Raw genomic sequence first — 16554 nt, 5'->3', positions numbered from 1 at the left:
ATTTTTTCCAAATAACAAGACAAAAAAATACTAGATAGAGTGTGGTTATCTTTTCGATCTAATTGATAAGAAGGAAGATTTTCTTCAACTTTCTCAACTCCAATCTCTCAAGAGAAAATTAGAAAAAGATGGCGAAATTTTGAAAGTAGAACTTTAAGTCTCCTTTTCTTTTATTAATCCTTCACATCTCTTAAACTAAAGTACATAACTCCTATTTATAATGCTAGTAAGTCCTTCCTATCATAATTTGGATTGGATTTGAGAAGGTAGATCTCGACTTCTACATCAACTTTGCCTGCTGTCGCTTCATCTAATTCTTTTTGGATTGAGAGTTACAACCGGTCAAAGTGTTACTCGAAAAAGAAACTTTTGGTTTGACCAGTCTATTTTGGAGCCTAAATAATAGAATTTCTGCCCAATTCAACCTTATAGGAGATTGGCTCAAAGTTGTAGGTCTCAAAAAAATACCAAATTTTTTTTAAAACAATCTCAATCGGGCATCCTTTGACCAAGTTATAACCTCCGGTAGTTTGGCAGGCGACTCGATTTTTTGATGTGCTAGATCTCATTTTTTAAACCCTGTCCAGCCCTATTTGTGGTGGCCAAAGTCTTTCACATTCAGTCTAATGATCCTCCTAAATATCCGTAGTAGCCAAAGTATTCCACATCGAGTTGGGTGATCTCTCTAAATACTCGTAGTAGCCAAAGTAATCTACATTGAGTTTAGTGATCCATCTGAATACTTGTAGTGGTTAAAATGGGACTCGACAAAAAAAAGGCAGGATAAATGCCGAAAAAGTTCACCGAATGCCGTTAATACACATTACAAGCCAAATAAAAAGCAGAAAATTAGAAATTAAATAATGGTAGGATTGCGGAGAGAACAACTCCTCATCCCCGGGACGGAAAAGCCACGATTCCGCGGTTAGGAATTTTGTCGGTTTGGAATCTAGGCCAAACAGGCAGGATAGTGCAGTGTATATGGAGAGGCCCATAGTGATTGGTGCATAACCCCTTGGATTTGCGCCACCAAGGATATGGTTTCATCCTATATGCTCATTATATATGAGATCAATTAATATCAAAGAATGAATTTTTTTCTTGGACTTCTTTCACGAAAAGAGAACGAAATAGAAAAAGAAAAGAAGATCATGAGATTTTGATAATTCTCATCTGAGATTGCTTCCATGCATGAAATTGCTTGGACCAAAATTATTTGGTTGACTCACAAGAATTGTGAAAACATTGCTAAGCGCACCTTAAGATTCCATACATTCTTCAACTATATATTTAATGAATATGTTCTAATCATATCTTGATTACGTATTGAGGAACTTATTGTATTCATCAAAAATAAAAGTTTATTTTACTTTTCTAGCTTATATAGCTTTAGTAAATTAATAAGAGATTTGTTTAAAATGATCCATGCTTTCCTTAGTTTGACCGACCCAATTAGTCATGAACCAATTTCCACTCTGGGCCTTGGTCTACATAATATTTTGGCTTAAGGCCAACTTACCCCACTCATCCGTGCGCTGCTCTCTCTCTCTCCCCCCCTGATAGCAAAACGGTGAGAGAGCCCACCAGATTTGCCGGTTGATGTCACCACATGGATTCATACTCTTACAACTATCAATTTGAAGGGAAAAAAAATAAAAAAGAAACACAATGAACAGTAAGAATCAAAATAATGGTCTAGTTGAAGGCTCATTAAATCGTAATTCGTCCTTTTTTCTTTTCCTCTTAATGGTAAATTTATTTTAAGAAAGATTTTTGAGAAAGAAAGATCCTCTAACATTATGCATCTAACATTAAGAACACGCTATGAAACATCTTTTGATAAAAGCTCCATGTATAGCTACATATCAATCACTTTATCGAACTAAAAGTATAGAAGTTTCTCTGTCTCTCCCTCTCCCTCTCTCTACATGTAATAGAGGCTAACGAAGCTTATCTCGTTAGTCACTAGCTTTTATTGGGATAAGAGTTCACCTTATTTCTTTGTTAGAACCTACCACGTATAACCAGATTATGCTAGGTATTTTACTGAATATATATCGAAATAATACGCTTCCTATGATTATTTCATAAGGATGTGCGCAAAGCAACATGAACAAAGACAAACAAAAAGAAAAAGAACGCAATACACACCGCGTTTGTGTATGCTGCCTCACAGTTGGATTGGCTAGCCAGCTCGACACTGAACCTGTGGACCTAGTCCGACTAAAAATTTCGCCTTAGGAAGATAGTTGTTGGTGGCAAGAGAAATGACATCAACAATTGCATCATCATAGTAGAGCTAACTAATTCACTACAAAACGCTCGTGGTGTCACAAGAGCCACAGAACGAGTGATAGAATATTCATATGGATCTGATCGTCAGCATCAGACAAACTGTGGAAGAAAGAAGCTCAACTTCACATGTTCGAACGCCTCTGAATTCTCTCCTGAGTTCTAACCGGTGGTCTCAGAGATTTTGACAATCCTAATAAAGTTTACAGTCTCTGCAAAAATTTTACTAATAAAATTGTAGTGTCTTGCTTGTACTTTAAGATTGCCTTACTCCATTTCACCTAATTCTTTTGTCATAACCTCTAGATCTTTATGTTGCTTGCGCATCTACTGCAACCTTCCCAACAAGCCCCCCGGCACCTGCGCCTTTGTGCCCCAGGCCTGCAACTGTAACTCATGCAAGTTGATCCTTCTTTAAATTGATTAATCAATTATTGGAAGGTTATAGAGAAAATTGATGGAGAAGACCCACACATGATCATGGTGCTATGTACAAAAGCGGTATGTTATAGTGAAGAATAGTCATCTGCCACCTCCATTGTTAACTTGGATTTGTTGACAGCAGTCCTAATAAGGCAATGCTGAATGTTTCCTCCCACTAAAATGTAAACTACCCATCTTCTCATTCATTCTTCATGCTTACTAGCCATCATACAAGTAAAATATAATGAAGGCTGATAAGTTCAAGGAGCTGTAGCCATTCCAGGTCATTTTTTGGGGTTATCATTGTAAATCCATTTGCCCTCTTTATTTTCAGGTGCTATATTCTTCATTAACCATTGTCATTCAAATCCTTTTGTGTAACTTCTTTGGCCTTTCACAATTTTTCTCCACCTCTTCTCTGAACTTCCTGCTAATCTGAAGTGCTCTACCTGCATGTTCTCGTCTGCGCTTCGTTTATATCATTTTGTTTTAAATTAAAGGTTTAAAAAAATGAGGTTATTAGCAATTTCTTCTAAATCATTCGAATGTTTCAAGACATGGGGAATTTTTTTCTTTTTCTCCTCATGAAACTCTATGTTAAATCTGTCGAGCTATTGTGCAAAAATCTGGTGCGGTTTGCTCGCAACTGCATCTACGTAGATGATTTCTAGGCGGCGCCACTCGCACACCTCGAAGGCAGGGAGCAACACCTCATACTATGAACAACCTGAAACACCACCTCTAGTTTTCAAGAACACATTCAAGGTGTGAAGGGCTTCTGGCAGATGCGGTCCATGACAACAACGAAAGCCATTATCATCTCACAATCAACTCCTGGGTAAATCACCATACTGAACTCATCGCTGCCAAGCATGACTAAGGTTTTCACCTTCTTCCGACATATCTGCGCCACTTCCTTGCCCATGCCATTCCAGATATTGCAGCATCTTCTCCTGAAGCAACCTTCGATTCGGAAGTCGGGTGTCAGAGTTTGGTTATTGGGATTGCCCATGAATGCCTCGGCCTCATTGTTGCTTTGGAAGATCGACCGCTGCTTTATCGAGAAAACATGAGATCTAGTCTTTGTCTTTGACCCATCATCACATTTGAATCCACTCCATCGATCATGCATGCTTAGAATCTGCTAGTAAATTGAAACCTTGCATTAGGCAAGATCAATAATGTTCGAGCGGTTATCATTTAGAAAAAGGCAAGGGTAGGCCATTCACTTCATTGTTCTAGAACTAGTAGCTCATTTCGTACTCAAGAGCTACAATGTTTTTATGCATTACCGCTATACCCTCTTCTGATTCTCCGGACAATAATTCTGAGGACTTTTGTAGGCGTGTATTTAGTTCCACATCGGTTATTCGTCGAGAAGATCTTGGGTACTTATACAGGCCTAAGAATCCAAAAAAAATACCTTCCGACTAACCATTTTTGGGTGAAATCCTATTTTGTTACAATAACATTCTGGTTCACCATCCCTGACAATATTTAGAGATTCTTTCTATTATTTTGCATCTCATACATTGGAATGTCGTGCATGGATTCACTCAGATCGTGTCATAACTTTTGGCTTGTGAAGGTCTTGGAAAATAGTATCTTGTAATTTTAATAAAATTGTGCAAGTAACATGACTCATGTGCAAGTGTTTAAAATAATACAAGTTGTACCAAAATAAACATTAGTACACGTACTGATGTTTTTTTTTTTTTTTTTTTGATTCGGAGGTCTTGGTGTCGCTCTGCTGGGGGGCTGGTTGCTTGTCAACCTAAGACTAAAACAAAAGGACTATGAAGACATGATTAGTTTTCACAGAAGCTAGGCGGGTGCAATTTGCTCTTTCTTTCTATTACTAGATCTCAACTTTTTCTTTTTTTTTCCTTTTTTAATTTTCTCGAAGAAAGATCTCAACCTTTTCTGTTGAGGCAAGTGATCAACAAAATCATGATTGTTATCATAATGTATATGTTGTGAACGAGAGTTTTAAGCAGTAAGGCTCTCTTATTTTCGGTTAAAAAGCAGTTAGGTCTCATGCATGGGGTTTTCCTAGCATGAATCTAAATAGCTACAAAGCATTGCAACCTTGATCCAGATCTATGCATCAATCCAGTCCCATTCAGCATTTGTCAGTTAGAAATTTTATTTTTTAAAAAAAAAATAGTTGGAAACTTTTTGTTATATAATTTGTGATCTTCTTTAGTTTTATTTGGAACTTCTCGACAGATTCTTAAGAAAGCGTCTTTAGAAGTGTTTTTGATTGGCAAAAAAATTGAACACATGGTTTATAGATTGGTGTCCCCATGCTGAAAATAAAACCCTCTGTTTCCCCTGTTTTCCTCTGTTTTTCGTGAAATAAAATCTGATTTTCTGTTTTCTTCTTTCTCTACCCCGTTGCTTCTTCTTCTTCTCCCAATATTTGTGGTATCAGAATAGTATTCTGATCATGGCTTCCAACGAAAACACATTCAGCCTTTCACAACCCCAAATTTCAGTTTTTAAAGGAGAGTGTTATGAGTATTGGAGCATTAAAATGAAAACTCCATTCAGGTCCCAAGATCTATGGAACTTAGTAGAAAATGGGTACGTTGATCCTGATGATGAGACCCGGTTGAAGGAGAACAGGAAGGACTCTAAGGCACTATTCTTCATTCAGCAAGCCATCGATAAGTCAATATTCTCAATGTTTGCAGGAGCTACTACCTCGAAGCAAGCATGGATAACGTTGCAGATGGAGTTCCAAGGGTCATGAGTTTGAAACATTGCTTATGAGAAATAATGAATCGGTGCAAGCTTTTCTGTCTAGAGTTAGTGCCATTGTTAGTCAGATAAGATCCTATGGTGAAAACCTTACAGATCAAACTGTTGTTGAAAAAGTATTGAGGAGTTTAACTCCAAAGTTTGATCACGTAGTTGCTGCAATTGAGGAGTCCAAAGACCTATCTAAATTTTCATTTGATGAACTAATGGGTTCTTGCAAGCCCATGAAGCAAGGTTGAATAGATCGCTTGAGAAGCGTGAAGAGAAGGCATTCCAAGTAAAGGGGGAGGCATCTAATCAAAAGAAGTTTGAAAAGGCAGCTGGTTGATCAATCCAACTGCAAAGTAACATGCACAAAGGCAAACAAAAAGGAAAAGAGCGTGATACACACCGCGTTTGTGTATTGCGCCTCATAGTTGGATTGACTTACCAGCTCGGCGGTGAACATGTGGACCTAGTCCAACTAAAAATTTCACCTTAGGATGACAGGTGTTGGTGGCGAGAGAAATGACATCAATAATTGCATCATCATAGTAGAGCTAGCTAGTTCACAACAAAACGCTTGTGGTGTCACAAGAGCCACAGAACGAGTGATAGATTCATTCATATGGACCTCATCAGCGTCAAACAAACTATGGAACAAAGAAGCTCAACTTCACACGTTCGAACGCTTCTGAATTCTCTCCCGAGTCTTGACCAGTGGTCTTAGAGATTTTGACAATCCTAATAAAATTTACAGTCTCTGCAGAAATTTTACTAATAAAATTGTAGTGTTTTGCATGTACTTTAAGATTATCTTCCTCCACTAAGAATGAAAAGCAAGATGTTTTTTATTTTATCTTACTCCATTTCACCTAGTTCTTTTATGATAACCTCTAGATCTTTATCTTTGAAGCTGTATTTATACTGGGATCACATTCAAGGATTTGCCCACCAATCATGCATGATCTACTTTAGAAGTACCTTCTAAAATATTTTTTTTCAAATCCAAAAGTTGAATATTTTCTTGTAGATTAGTGTATCAGATATGGTTCTTCTATGTAGATTAAAAAATAGTGAGCCAATCTGTGAATATTTTGCTGCAAATTTTGTAAATATTTCTTCATCTCCGTCTCCCTTTCTATTCTCTCTTTATATTGCACATGAAATATGATCTCCCTAGACAAATTTCTCTACTTCCTTCGACAAGAATGTAAGCAACCATGTGAATGTATTCCTTAGAATGCAATCAAGAACATAACACGAACCTAGGTATAAAGAAGGCAAATAGGAAGAGCGAAAACTTAAGGTAACTATTGTGGACCCTAGAATTAATTTTAATGATCACAAAACTTTATGAATTATATTTACTAATGATTGTGTTTTGCAAGAAAGAAAGAATCAAATATTTTGCAGGAATCATAGCCAAGTCAGGAAGCAAAAAGGCCACAAAAGTTTACAAGAAAACTCCTTGAATGAGCTGATCTCATTGTCGAAGAGTCGACCCCAAGTGGACAAAGTTAAAGAAAAGAAGAGCCAAGAACAGTAGGCGAGTCGACCTCAAGGTTCTCAAGTGTCGACCCCAGAGCAAGAGTCGACCCCAGCAAAAGATGAGTCGACCCCAGACAAACCCGCAGAGAAGGAGACAGAAGAGAGGCTTTCTGTCCGACTGAGAGAGCCGTCTCGAGGGATTCACGAGACGTCTCATAAAAAACATGAGTCGACCCCAGAGCGAAACGGGTCGACCCCTTAAGTGGCACAGGGCAAAGACAGAGAGCAGTTGAAAACAGCCAAGCTTAAGTCTCGACCTCACGCAGAAATAAGTCGACCTCTAGACAGCTCGAGTCGACCCCAACATTGAGGGAGTCGATCCCTTAAGAGGTACAGAGAATTCCAGAGAGCAACTAAAGTCGCAGGCAAGCAAGAGACGACTCCAAGTCTTGCTGAGTCGACTCATAAGGAACACGAGTCGACCTCTGAATTTAGGAGTCGAGCCCAGGCGACGAAATGAAGCTGCAACGGCTAGTTTTCCATGGCAACGACTAGTTTGCTTTTCACTCCAATAGCTATATTTCGTCTCCAACGGCTCTAAAACAGTTCCTAAGGACTTGTAAGCTATAAATACAAGAAAACCAAGTGGATTAAATTTGAGCTTAACTACCAAACTCTAAATATCATTAGTGAGCCCCAAAAACCAGAGTATTGAAGTGAACAAACTGTTGAAAGCATTAAAGCCAATCATTCAACATCAATCCTCAGCTCTGGAAGTTGGTGAAGCATTCAAGGACATCTCTCAACACCACTATTGCTTCTATCTCTATTTGTATTTATTCTTTTAATGTTTGAGCAATAGTCTGTGCATTAAATTCTTTCAATCTTATTTGTACAAGTTTCAGTAGGTTCTGAAACTTGGAGAAAGATTTTGTCCAAATCTTAATTGGACTGTGTATAGATTTTGGTCTGTGAGCCCGCAAAACCAATTGAGTTGTTTGTGAGCCCGAAAGATAAACGGATGGATTTTGGTTGGTGAGCCCGCAAAACCAACTAAGTTGTTTGTGAGCCCGAAAAACAAACGGATAGGTTGTAGTTGGTGAGCCAGTAAAACCAACTGAGCTCGTTGTGATCCCATGAAAATAACAAGTTGGTTGTGAGTTTCTAAAACAACTAGGCTGTAATCGAAGAGATTATAGTAGAATTTTCAAGCGGTCCTGGGGAGTGGATGTAGGTATAAGGTTGGCACCGAACTACTATAAAATCTTGTGTTTGTGATTGCCTTATTTACATTGCTGCAATTGTACATTTACTGCTTTACTTTAATAATTGCTTTAGCTCTTTCTTATGCAAACATATCCCATCTTGCTTAGCTATTTGAGACATTGCTTGATCACCTAGGGATAATCCCAACGGGGAGGCTACTAGTAGTACCCGAGGTTAATCCTAACTAGTCTTTCTATAGTTATCTAAGACGCCGCACCAAGGGAGGCTATTGGTAGTACCTAGTGCGCTCGCTGACTACAGGGGATTAGGAAACAAGCATTGTATCCAAAGAGCTCAAGCAAGATATCAATCCGCTGCATCTAAGTTTAAATCTATAAAGTTTATTTTTAAAATGCCCAATTCACCCCCCACCCCCCCTCTCCTCTCTTAGGCTGCATCTCTGGGCAATAACTATGCTTTATTAAATTGCAATTCCAAAACATGTACCATAGGAGAATCCAAACAACAACCTCAAACTTGTTCACCCATGCTAGCTACTCAATTTATTCAATTACTAAATTTATTCTATCATCATTCGTTTAGAAGGATCAACCGCATGAGTTACAGTTGCAGGCTTTGACCACCTTGGTGCATTGGACGCCGCCAGATGGGGGAATAATGGTGCATACGACCTGGAAACAACACTGCATATCTGAACAATTTTTGGGGTCATTGGAAGCGCAGCACCGGCACGATCCGCATTCATTTTGGACCTGGTCCTTGACTATGCCAGTCGGTAGATATTGGATTCTCTGTTGTGGCTCGAAGGAAGCAACATCTCCTGCTTTGCATGTGGGTTGTAAAAGATTAGTGAGTTAGCGATAAGAAGAAAATTAGAAGGGACTGACTGTGATTTAAAGGAGGATCACCTCTCACGGGCAAGATAATTAAGAGAAGAGTGAGAGTGAAGACGAGGTGAGGGGTGACCTTGCCCATGGTTGTCACGATGTGTTCGATAATAAATTGAGAGAGAGAGAGAGAGGGTATAAATAATCATTTTGCAAATTATGGAAGAAGTTTCGATTCATTGTTTATTTGTTTTTTTCATTCTCTATAATAAGTAACCTTTTGCAATTTTAGGAGGAAGTTACAATTCATTGATTTGTTTCATTTTTTCATTCTCTATTATAAATAATCCTTTTGAAATTTAAGGAAGACATTTCAATTCATTGATTTTTTTTTTTTTTGGAGTATCACTTCTCACGGGCAAGGTAATTAAGAGAAGAGTGAGAGTGAAGATGAGGTGAGGGGTGACCTTGCCCGTGGTTGTCAAGATGAGTTGGATAACATATCCAGAGAGAGAGGATATAACTAATCGTTTTGCAAATTAAGGAAGATGTTTCGATTCATTGATTTGTTTCTTCTTTTTTCTTTCTCTATTAAAAGTAACCTTTTGTAACTTAAGAAAGAAGTTACAATTCATTGATTTGTTTCTTTTTTTCATTCTCTATTATAAATTAACCTTTTGCAAATTATGGAAGAGGTTACAATTCACTGAATTGTTTTTTTTTTTTCTAGGAGTGGGGGGAGGGTAAGGTTCTACAAAAATGATGATAGGAGGCATATCTGGCTATATGCTATAAATAATTGGCATAATCTAGTTCTATGTAGTAGGGTTCTAATAAAGGAAAGAAGGTGAATAAATTCATTAGAGGAAAACATAGAAAGTGATAGACCAAAATGGTGAAAACTTTTGATTGCTACTCAAGCTCCTACTATAGCTCCAATTTCGAAACATTGGATAGTTTTGGCTGCTTGATCAGCTCATCTCGTTCGGCCTCTTCATTTTGCTTTGACAAAATTTATAGAATCTCATGGATTCACTAAAATGCCCTCTCAAAAATCACTAAATTCCCTCTATTATTTTAATTTAACAAATGAGAAATAGATGATAAGTCATATGAAACCACTAAGAGTATTCGTGACGATACACAATGTATGTTGTATGCATATATGTTTGAGTTATATTGGACGCTTGATATGAGATTTCACAATTTATGTTTTCACTTTCATACGATTTATGGCGAAATCTCAAAAGTAGGACTTTAAATCTTCTTGTCTTTCATTGATCCTTCATATCTCTTAAATTGAGATACATAACTCCTATTTATAATATTAGTGAGCTCCCTGCTTCACAATTTAGATTGGATTGGTGTACTAGTTCGAATAAGACTAGATATTTTAAAATAAATATTATTAATAAAAATATTATATAAAAAATAAATTTATTTGAATAGGTAGATCTCGACTTCTATATCAACTCTGCCTTCTGTTGCTCTACCTGATTCTTCTCAGATAGAGAGTTACACCCAGTCAAAGTCTTATCCAAAAAAAAAACTTTTAGTTTGACCAATCCATTTTGGAGCCTAAATGATGAAATTTTGGCCTATTTTAACCTCCTAGGAGGTTTGCTCAAAGTTGTAGATCTTAAAAAAATACCAATTTTTTTTAAAAAAAGAACATCTTAATCGGGCATCCTATGACCAAGTTATGGCCTCCGAAAGTTTGGCAAACAACTCAGCTTTTTGATGTGGCAGATCTTATTTTTGAACTCTGTCCAGCCCTGCTCGTAGTGGCCAAAGTGTTTCACATTGAGTCTAGTGATTCTTCTAAATATCTGTAGTAGCCAAAGTATTTCACGTCGAGTTGGGTGATCTCCTTTAATACTTGTAGTGGCCAAAGTGATCTACATCGAGTTTGATGATCCTCCTGAATATTCGTAGTGGTTAAAGTAGGACTCGATGATCCTCCTGAATCACTTTCCAAAAAAAGTTTGCCGAATGCGATTAATACACTTTACAAGCCAAATAAAAAGCAGAAAATTGGAAATTAAATAATGGTGCGATTGCAAAGAGAGAACAAGTCTTCATTTTGTCGGTTTGGAATCCAGGCCAAACAGGCAGGGTAGTGTATATGAAGAGGCCCATAGTGATTGTTGCATGCCCCGTTGGATTTGCGCCACCAAGGATATGGTTTCATTCTATATACTCATTATATATGAGATCAATTAATATCAAAGGAACAAACTTTTCTTGGACTTCAAAAAAAGAAAAAGAAAAGAAGATAAAGAGATTTTGATAATTCTCACCTGAGACTGCTTCCATGCATGAAATTGCTTGGACCAAAATTATTTAGTTGACTCACAAGAATTGTGAAAACGTTGCTAAGCACACCTTAAGATTCCATACATTCTTCAACTATATATTTAATGAATATGTACTAGTCATATCTCAATTGTGTATTAAGAAAATTACTATATTCATAAAAAATAAAAATCTATTTTACTTTTATATATTATATAGTTTCAGTAAATTTTTAAGAAATTTGTTTAAAATGATCAAGACTTCCCTTAGTTTTACTGACCCAATTAGTTATGAACCAATTTCCACTCTGAGCCTTAGTCTACATAATATTTTGGCTTAAGGCCAGCTTACCCCACTCATCCCGTCATCCGCGCACTGCTCTCTCTCTCTCTCTCTCTCATCTCTCTCTGTGTGTGTGCGCGCGACAGCAAAATGGTGAGAGAGCCCACCATATTTGCCGGTTGCTATCCCCACATAGATATTCATACTCTTACAACTATCGGTTTGAAAAAAAAAAAAAAAACACAATGAACAGTTAGAATCAGAATAATGGTCTAATTGAAGGCTCATTAAATCCTAATTCCTCCTTTTTCTTTCCTCTTAACGGTAAATTCATTTTAAGAAGGATTTTTGAGGAAAAAAGATCGATTTTCTCACATTATGCATCTAACACTAAGAACACGCTATGAAACATCTTTGATAAGAGATCCATATATAGCTACATATCAATCACTTTATCGAATTAAAAGAATAGAACTTTTTCTCTCTCTTTTTCTTTTTCTTTTTTCTTTTTTTTTTGATGTAATAGAGGCTAACGGAGTTTATCCCATTTGCCGCTAGCTTTTATTGGGATAAAAGAGTTCAGAATGTACAAGATATACTCTGTGATATATACAAGATGTAAATGAGCTTTGAGCGTAAGTGATTTTACAAAAGCAGAGAGAAAAACTTCCTTCTTCAACAAAGGAAGAACACAGATCAATCTAGAAAGTCGAATCCAAAAGAGACAGAGAGGAAGAATCATGGAGAAAGATCCGAGAGTTCCTTTCTTTCCAACACATCCAAACAATAGCTGCAGTTAACATAGAGATAGCCAGCTTCACATCGTTTTCAAAGAGTAAATCCAGGCAAATCCACGAGTTTCTCTATAAATATTATTTGGCACCATTTTGGTCTATCAATTCCTGTGTTTTCCTTTATAAAGTAAATATTCACCTTATTTCCTTTGTTAAAACCTACCACATATAACCAGATTATACATGCCAGGTCTTTTGCAGAATATATAGCCAGATAATACGCTTCCTATGATCATTTCGACCCCCCCCCCTTCTTCCCATGAAAAAAGAAACAAATCAATTAATTCCTATCATCATTTCGAGCCCCTCCCAAGAAAAAAGAAACAAATCAGCTAATTGAAACCTGTTTCCTTAATTAACAAAGGATTGCTTATAAAAACAATGAAACCTCACCCCCCTTAAGTCCTATACCCCGCCCCCTCTCTCTCCTTCCGTCGTCCTGCCCATCTCGACAGCCATGGGAAAGGTCACCCCCCACCTCAGCTTCGTCCTCGCTCTTCTCTTAACAACCCTCGCCGCGAAAGGTTATCCCTCCCTTCATCTCCCAGTGGATCCCTTCTAATTTTGCTCTCATCTGCAACTCACTAACCTTTTACAAGCCACATGCATGCAGGAGACGTTGCTGCTTTGGAGCCGCAACCGACCAACGACCAATTCGTGCCGATGGGCACGGTCGAGTACCGCCCCATCCACAGTGTCATCGGCGCGGGTGTTGATGCTGCCAACCCCCCCTTCCGTCAATGCGCGAAGTGCCAGTGCTGTCAAGGCAACAACAAGACGAACTGCCCGTCGATGCAGTGCTGCTTCCGCATCAAATGCAACCTTCCCAACAAGCCCTTCGGCACCTGCGCCTTCGTGCCCGAGGCCTGCGACTGTAACTTATGCAGTGGATCCCTCTAGATGCGTGCGATAGAATTAATAAAAATCTAATTGCATTGGGATAGAATAAATTTGGTCATCGACGTCGGTGAATAAGTTTAGTGTCGTTGAATTGATTCCCTTGTCATGCATGTGTTGGAATCGGAACTTAATTTCTAATCTGAACAGTTTTAACTTTCGGCTATTCGTTTTTGCCTTCTTTTTGCATGGTACGCATGTTATTGACTGCATGCCGAGGAGTATATGATGGCTTCTATTCTTGTCAAAGGAAGTAGATTGATTTGCCCGTGGAGATCGTAATGCATGTGTGATCTAGAGAGAGAGAAGATAAAAAGGGAGGAGCAGGAGAAGCATTAGTTACTACGTACATTTACAGCGAAATTTTCATAGATTGGCACACTTTTCTATTATGCACAACAGAACCATATCTGATACACTAATTTATGAGAACATACTCAACTTATGGATTTGAAAAATGTTTCAATAGGTATATCTGAAGTAGATCATGATTGGTGGGGCAATCCTCAATGTGATTCCAGTATAAGTACAGCACCAAACATAAAAAGCTTGCGGTTGTGATAAAAAGACTAGGAGCGATGGAGTAAGATTAAAAACATCTTGCTTTTCGTTCATAGAGGATCAAGACTTTCTTAAAAGTACATGAAAGACACTATAATTTCCATTAGTTTTCCATTAGTAAAATTCTACACTGGCCGTAAATTTTACTTTCACCATAATAGGTTCTCTTTGGCATCACTTTTATATTTTTTAATTTCTTAATTAAAAAATAGAAATTTAGTTTCTATTTTTCTAAATTTTAACATATAAGTATGTTTAGTATAGCCGAGTAGTTTCAAAAATATAATTAAACATGATTATTTTGGTGGAGGTTGTAGTAGTTTGTGTAGGAGATTATTCAATAATATGGTAGAGTTAGCAATAATGGTGACAACTAGAGGCTATGATGATTGCAGTGATGGTGGCAACATTGAGATGGAGGCACCAAGAGTGGTAGTGGTAATGATAGTGACTGCAGTAGTGATGGTATGGTCATTTCTTATTTTGAAAATAGTAGAAATAATGATTTCTTGTTTTTATAAATAACAAAAATAATTTTAAAACTGAAAAACAATAGTGCCAAACATATTTCTTTGCCTTGGCTTCAATGCTCTTATTTTAAAAATTAAAAAATAAGGAATAAATGTGATATCAAATAGGACCTAAATTCTATGGATTTCTGTATTTTTCTCTAATGATAAATTATTTGCCTTATCATATTTATTGATATCCTACAACAAAAAACCAGATACACTTTCTATTTTAGCAACAAATCACTCTTTCATATCTTGTAGATGTGGTATCACCTATTGTATAAACCCCATGTAGTACAAGATTCTACTTACAATTTCTTTTATGAGTAATTATTGCATATGAAAAAATCTTTTCAATTCTAGGAAGTGATTCTACCAAAACATGCAAAAATACCAATAATGGAACAAAAGCACAAGATGAGTTATGAGATACAAACATATAACTAAAGATGCAAAAGAAAATTTCAAATTAGATTAATGAGTTGAAAATAGAAAGATAAATTAAATGGAAGTAGAAAAAAATAAACTAAAATATTAAATTGTAAAAAGTATGCATTGATATGATAAATGATGAAGTTATAAAAAATTGAATATATAAATATGGGTACTAAATTTTAAAAAATTAAAATCACATAAAAATAAAAATAAAAAGAATATACGCAACAAATGAATGAAAATTCATCAACCAAAAGTATTATAAAAATAAAACATAAAATTTAGAATAAGTTCAAAAAATAAAACTATAATGAAATAAAAAATATAAAAACGTACATAAAATACAATAATGTAAGAAATAAAAAAATCATCAACAAATTTTTGAAATATATATATGTGTGTGTGTGTGTGTGTGTGTGTGTGTGTGTATGTATTTATGTATATATATGTATTCATATAGAAGAATATGAGAAAGCTCTTCTTTAAATATATTTTCAGTTTTTCTTTATTTAGAATTCTTTCCAATCAAACCATGTTACCATAGGCAACATTCAATAGTATAAGATAAAATAGAGTCTTTTGCCTTCATCTCTTAATTTTAGCACTGCAGAAGTCAAATGGGTTGTTGAGATCACTAATGCCAATATAATTTTGTATAACATTAATATTCTTTAAAGAAACATATGTATTCTCCATATCATATTGTCTTGAATTGTTGGAAAAAAATGGAGAGGCATTACCCAAAATTTTGTAGAAATTGCCCGAAATAGTTTTACCTCAGAAATGTGGCAAAGTTGAGGCGTGGACCAGATAGCTCTCCTGATACAATATTTGCCATCTGAGAAATTTTCCAATGCAATATATCAATAATTTTTTGCACGCCTTCCCCAATATACAACAAGCCCAACCACCCAATTGTATACCTTACAAGTTTGTGCACTTGTAAGGTGAGAAGCACTTCGAATAGCATCTTCTTTACCCAAAAAATATAATATCTTCACCCTTGATGAAAAAGAATTGCGAAAGGTATAGATAATATAATGGAGGATAGTGAGAAAGCAAAACTAAAGTTAGAATTTTTCTAGAGCCCATGATTATTCAGCCTTGCTCTACTTACATGCCGATAGGGAGCATCTGGATTAAATAAGTTTTAATGTGCAAACATTTTTTTTCAAATTTTTTAACTAAGCAATGAATGAGATTTTAAAAACGTAAAACTGAAATCATTATATCTTAATAGCTAAAGTTTAAAATTGAATTTGTAACCCGCTAATGAATGTGATATAATGAAATCATTCTACTTTAATGGCCAAAGTTTCTCAAATTCAATTTTAAAACTGAAATCAGCCAACTTCAATGTAATAGTTGATACCAATCAGCTCCCAAAAAATCTCATTCATTTTTTTTTTTTCATTTTTATAAAAATATACCAAGAACTCCCAAAGGCAGCAGCTTTCTTCCCTACATCTACAAATTTTAAAGCTTCCGCCTCACCTTTTTGAAAATTAATGCTCTAATATGCGGATAGATTTCTATGCAATCTAACCAATCTCCACAGGTACGATTCTGGAAAGACCCACGTTGGAGTCTTAATTACAAGCCTAGAAGACCAGTTTTCCCGTGGCTGGCTCTTGCGGCACACCTTTAGAACATCTCTGTTATAAAATGAATAACCTTCTCCATGGAGATTGCCTTTTCAACAAACTATTGGACTTTGAGTCTAATAGGGACCTAGTTGATGTCCTGTAGTTTGTAGTAACACAGTTAAGTATGGCC

General features: G+C 36.4%; 1 protein-coding gene across 1 annotated transcript; it reads left to right on the top strand.

Moving 5' to 3' along the window:
- The first annotated feature begins 12830 nt into the window (after positions 1-12830).
- LOC103717900 lies at positions 12831-13273 on the top strand. The gene is made up of 2 exons (XM_008806458.2): positions 12831-12897; positions 12987-13273. Exons 1-2 carry the CDS (start codon positions 12831-12833, stop codon positions 13271-13273), a joined length of 354 nt encoding a protein of 117 aa, XP_008804680.1.
- Positions 13274-16554: the final 3281 nt, after the last annotated feature.

This window comes from Phoenix dactylifera, chromosome 3 (assembly GCF_009389715.1).
Source record: "Phoenix dactylifera cultivar Barhee BC4 chromosome 3, palm_55x_up_171113_PBpolish2nd_filt_p, whole genome shotgun sequence".
Classification (NCBI taxonomy): Eukaryota; Viridiplantae; Streptophyta; class Magnoliopsida; order Arecales; family Arecaceae; genus Phoenix; species Phoenix dactylifera.
The sequence above is the reverse complement of the archived record's forward strand: the minus strand, read 5'-3'. Positions and strand labels throughout refer to the sequence as shown.

Coding starts and splice junctions, on each gene's coding strand:
- LOC103717900 (XM_008806458.2), top strand. CDS start 12,831: ATGGGAAAGGTCACCCCCCACCTCAGCTTCGTCCTCGCTCTTCTCTTA. Junction 12,898..12,986: donor AACAACCCTCGCCGCGAAAG/GTTATCCCTCCC, acceptor ACATGCATGCAG/GAGACGTTGCTGCTTTGGAG.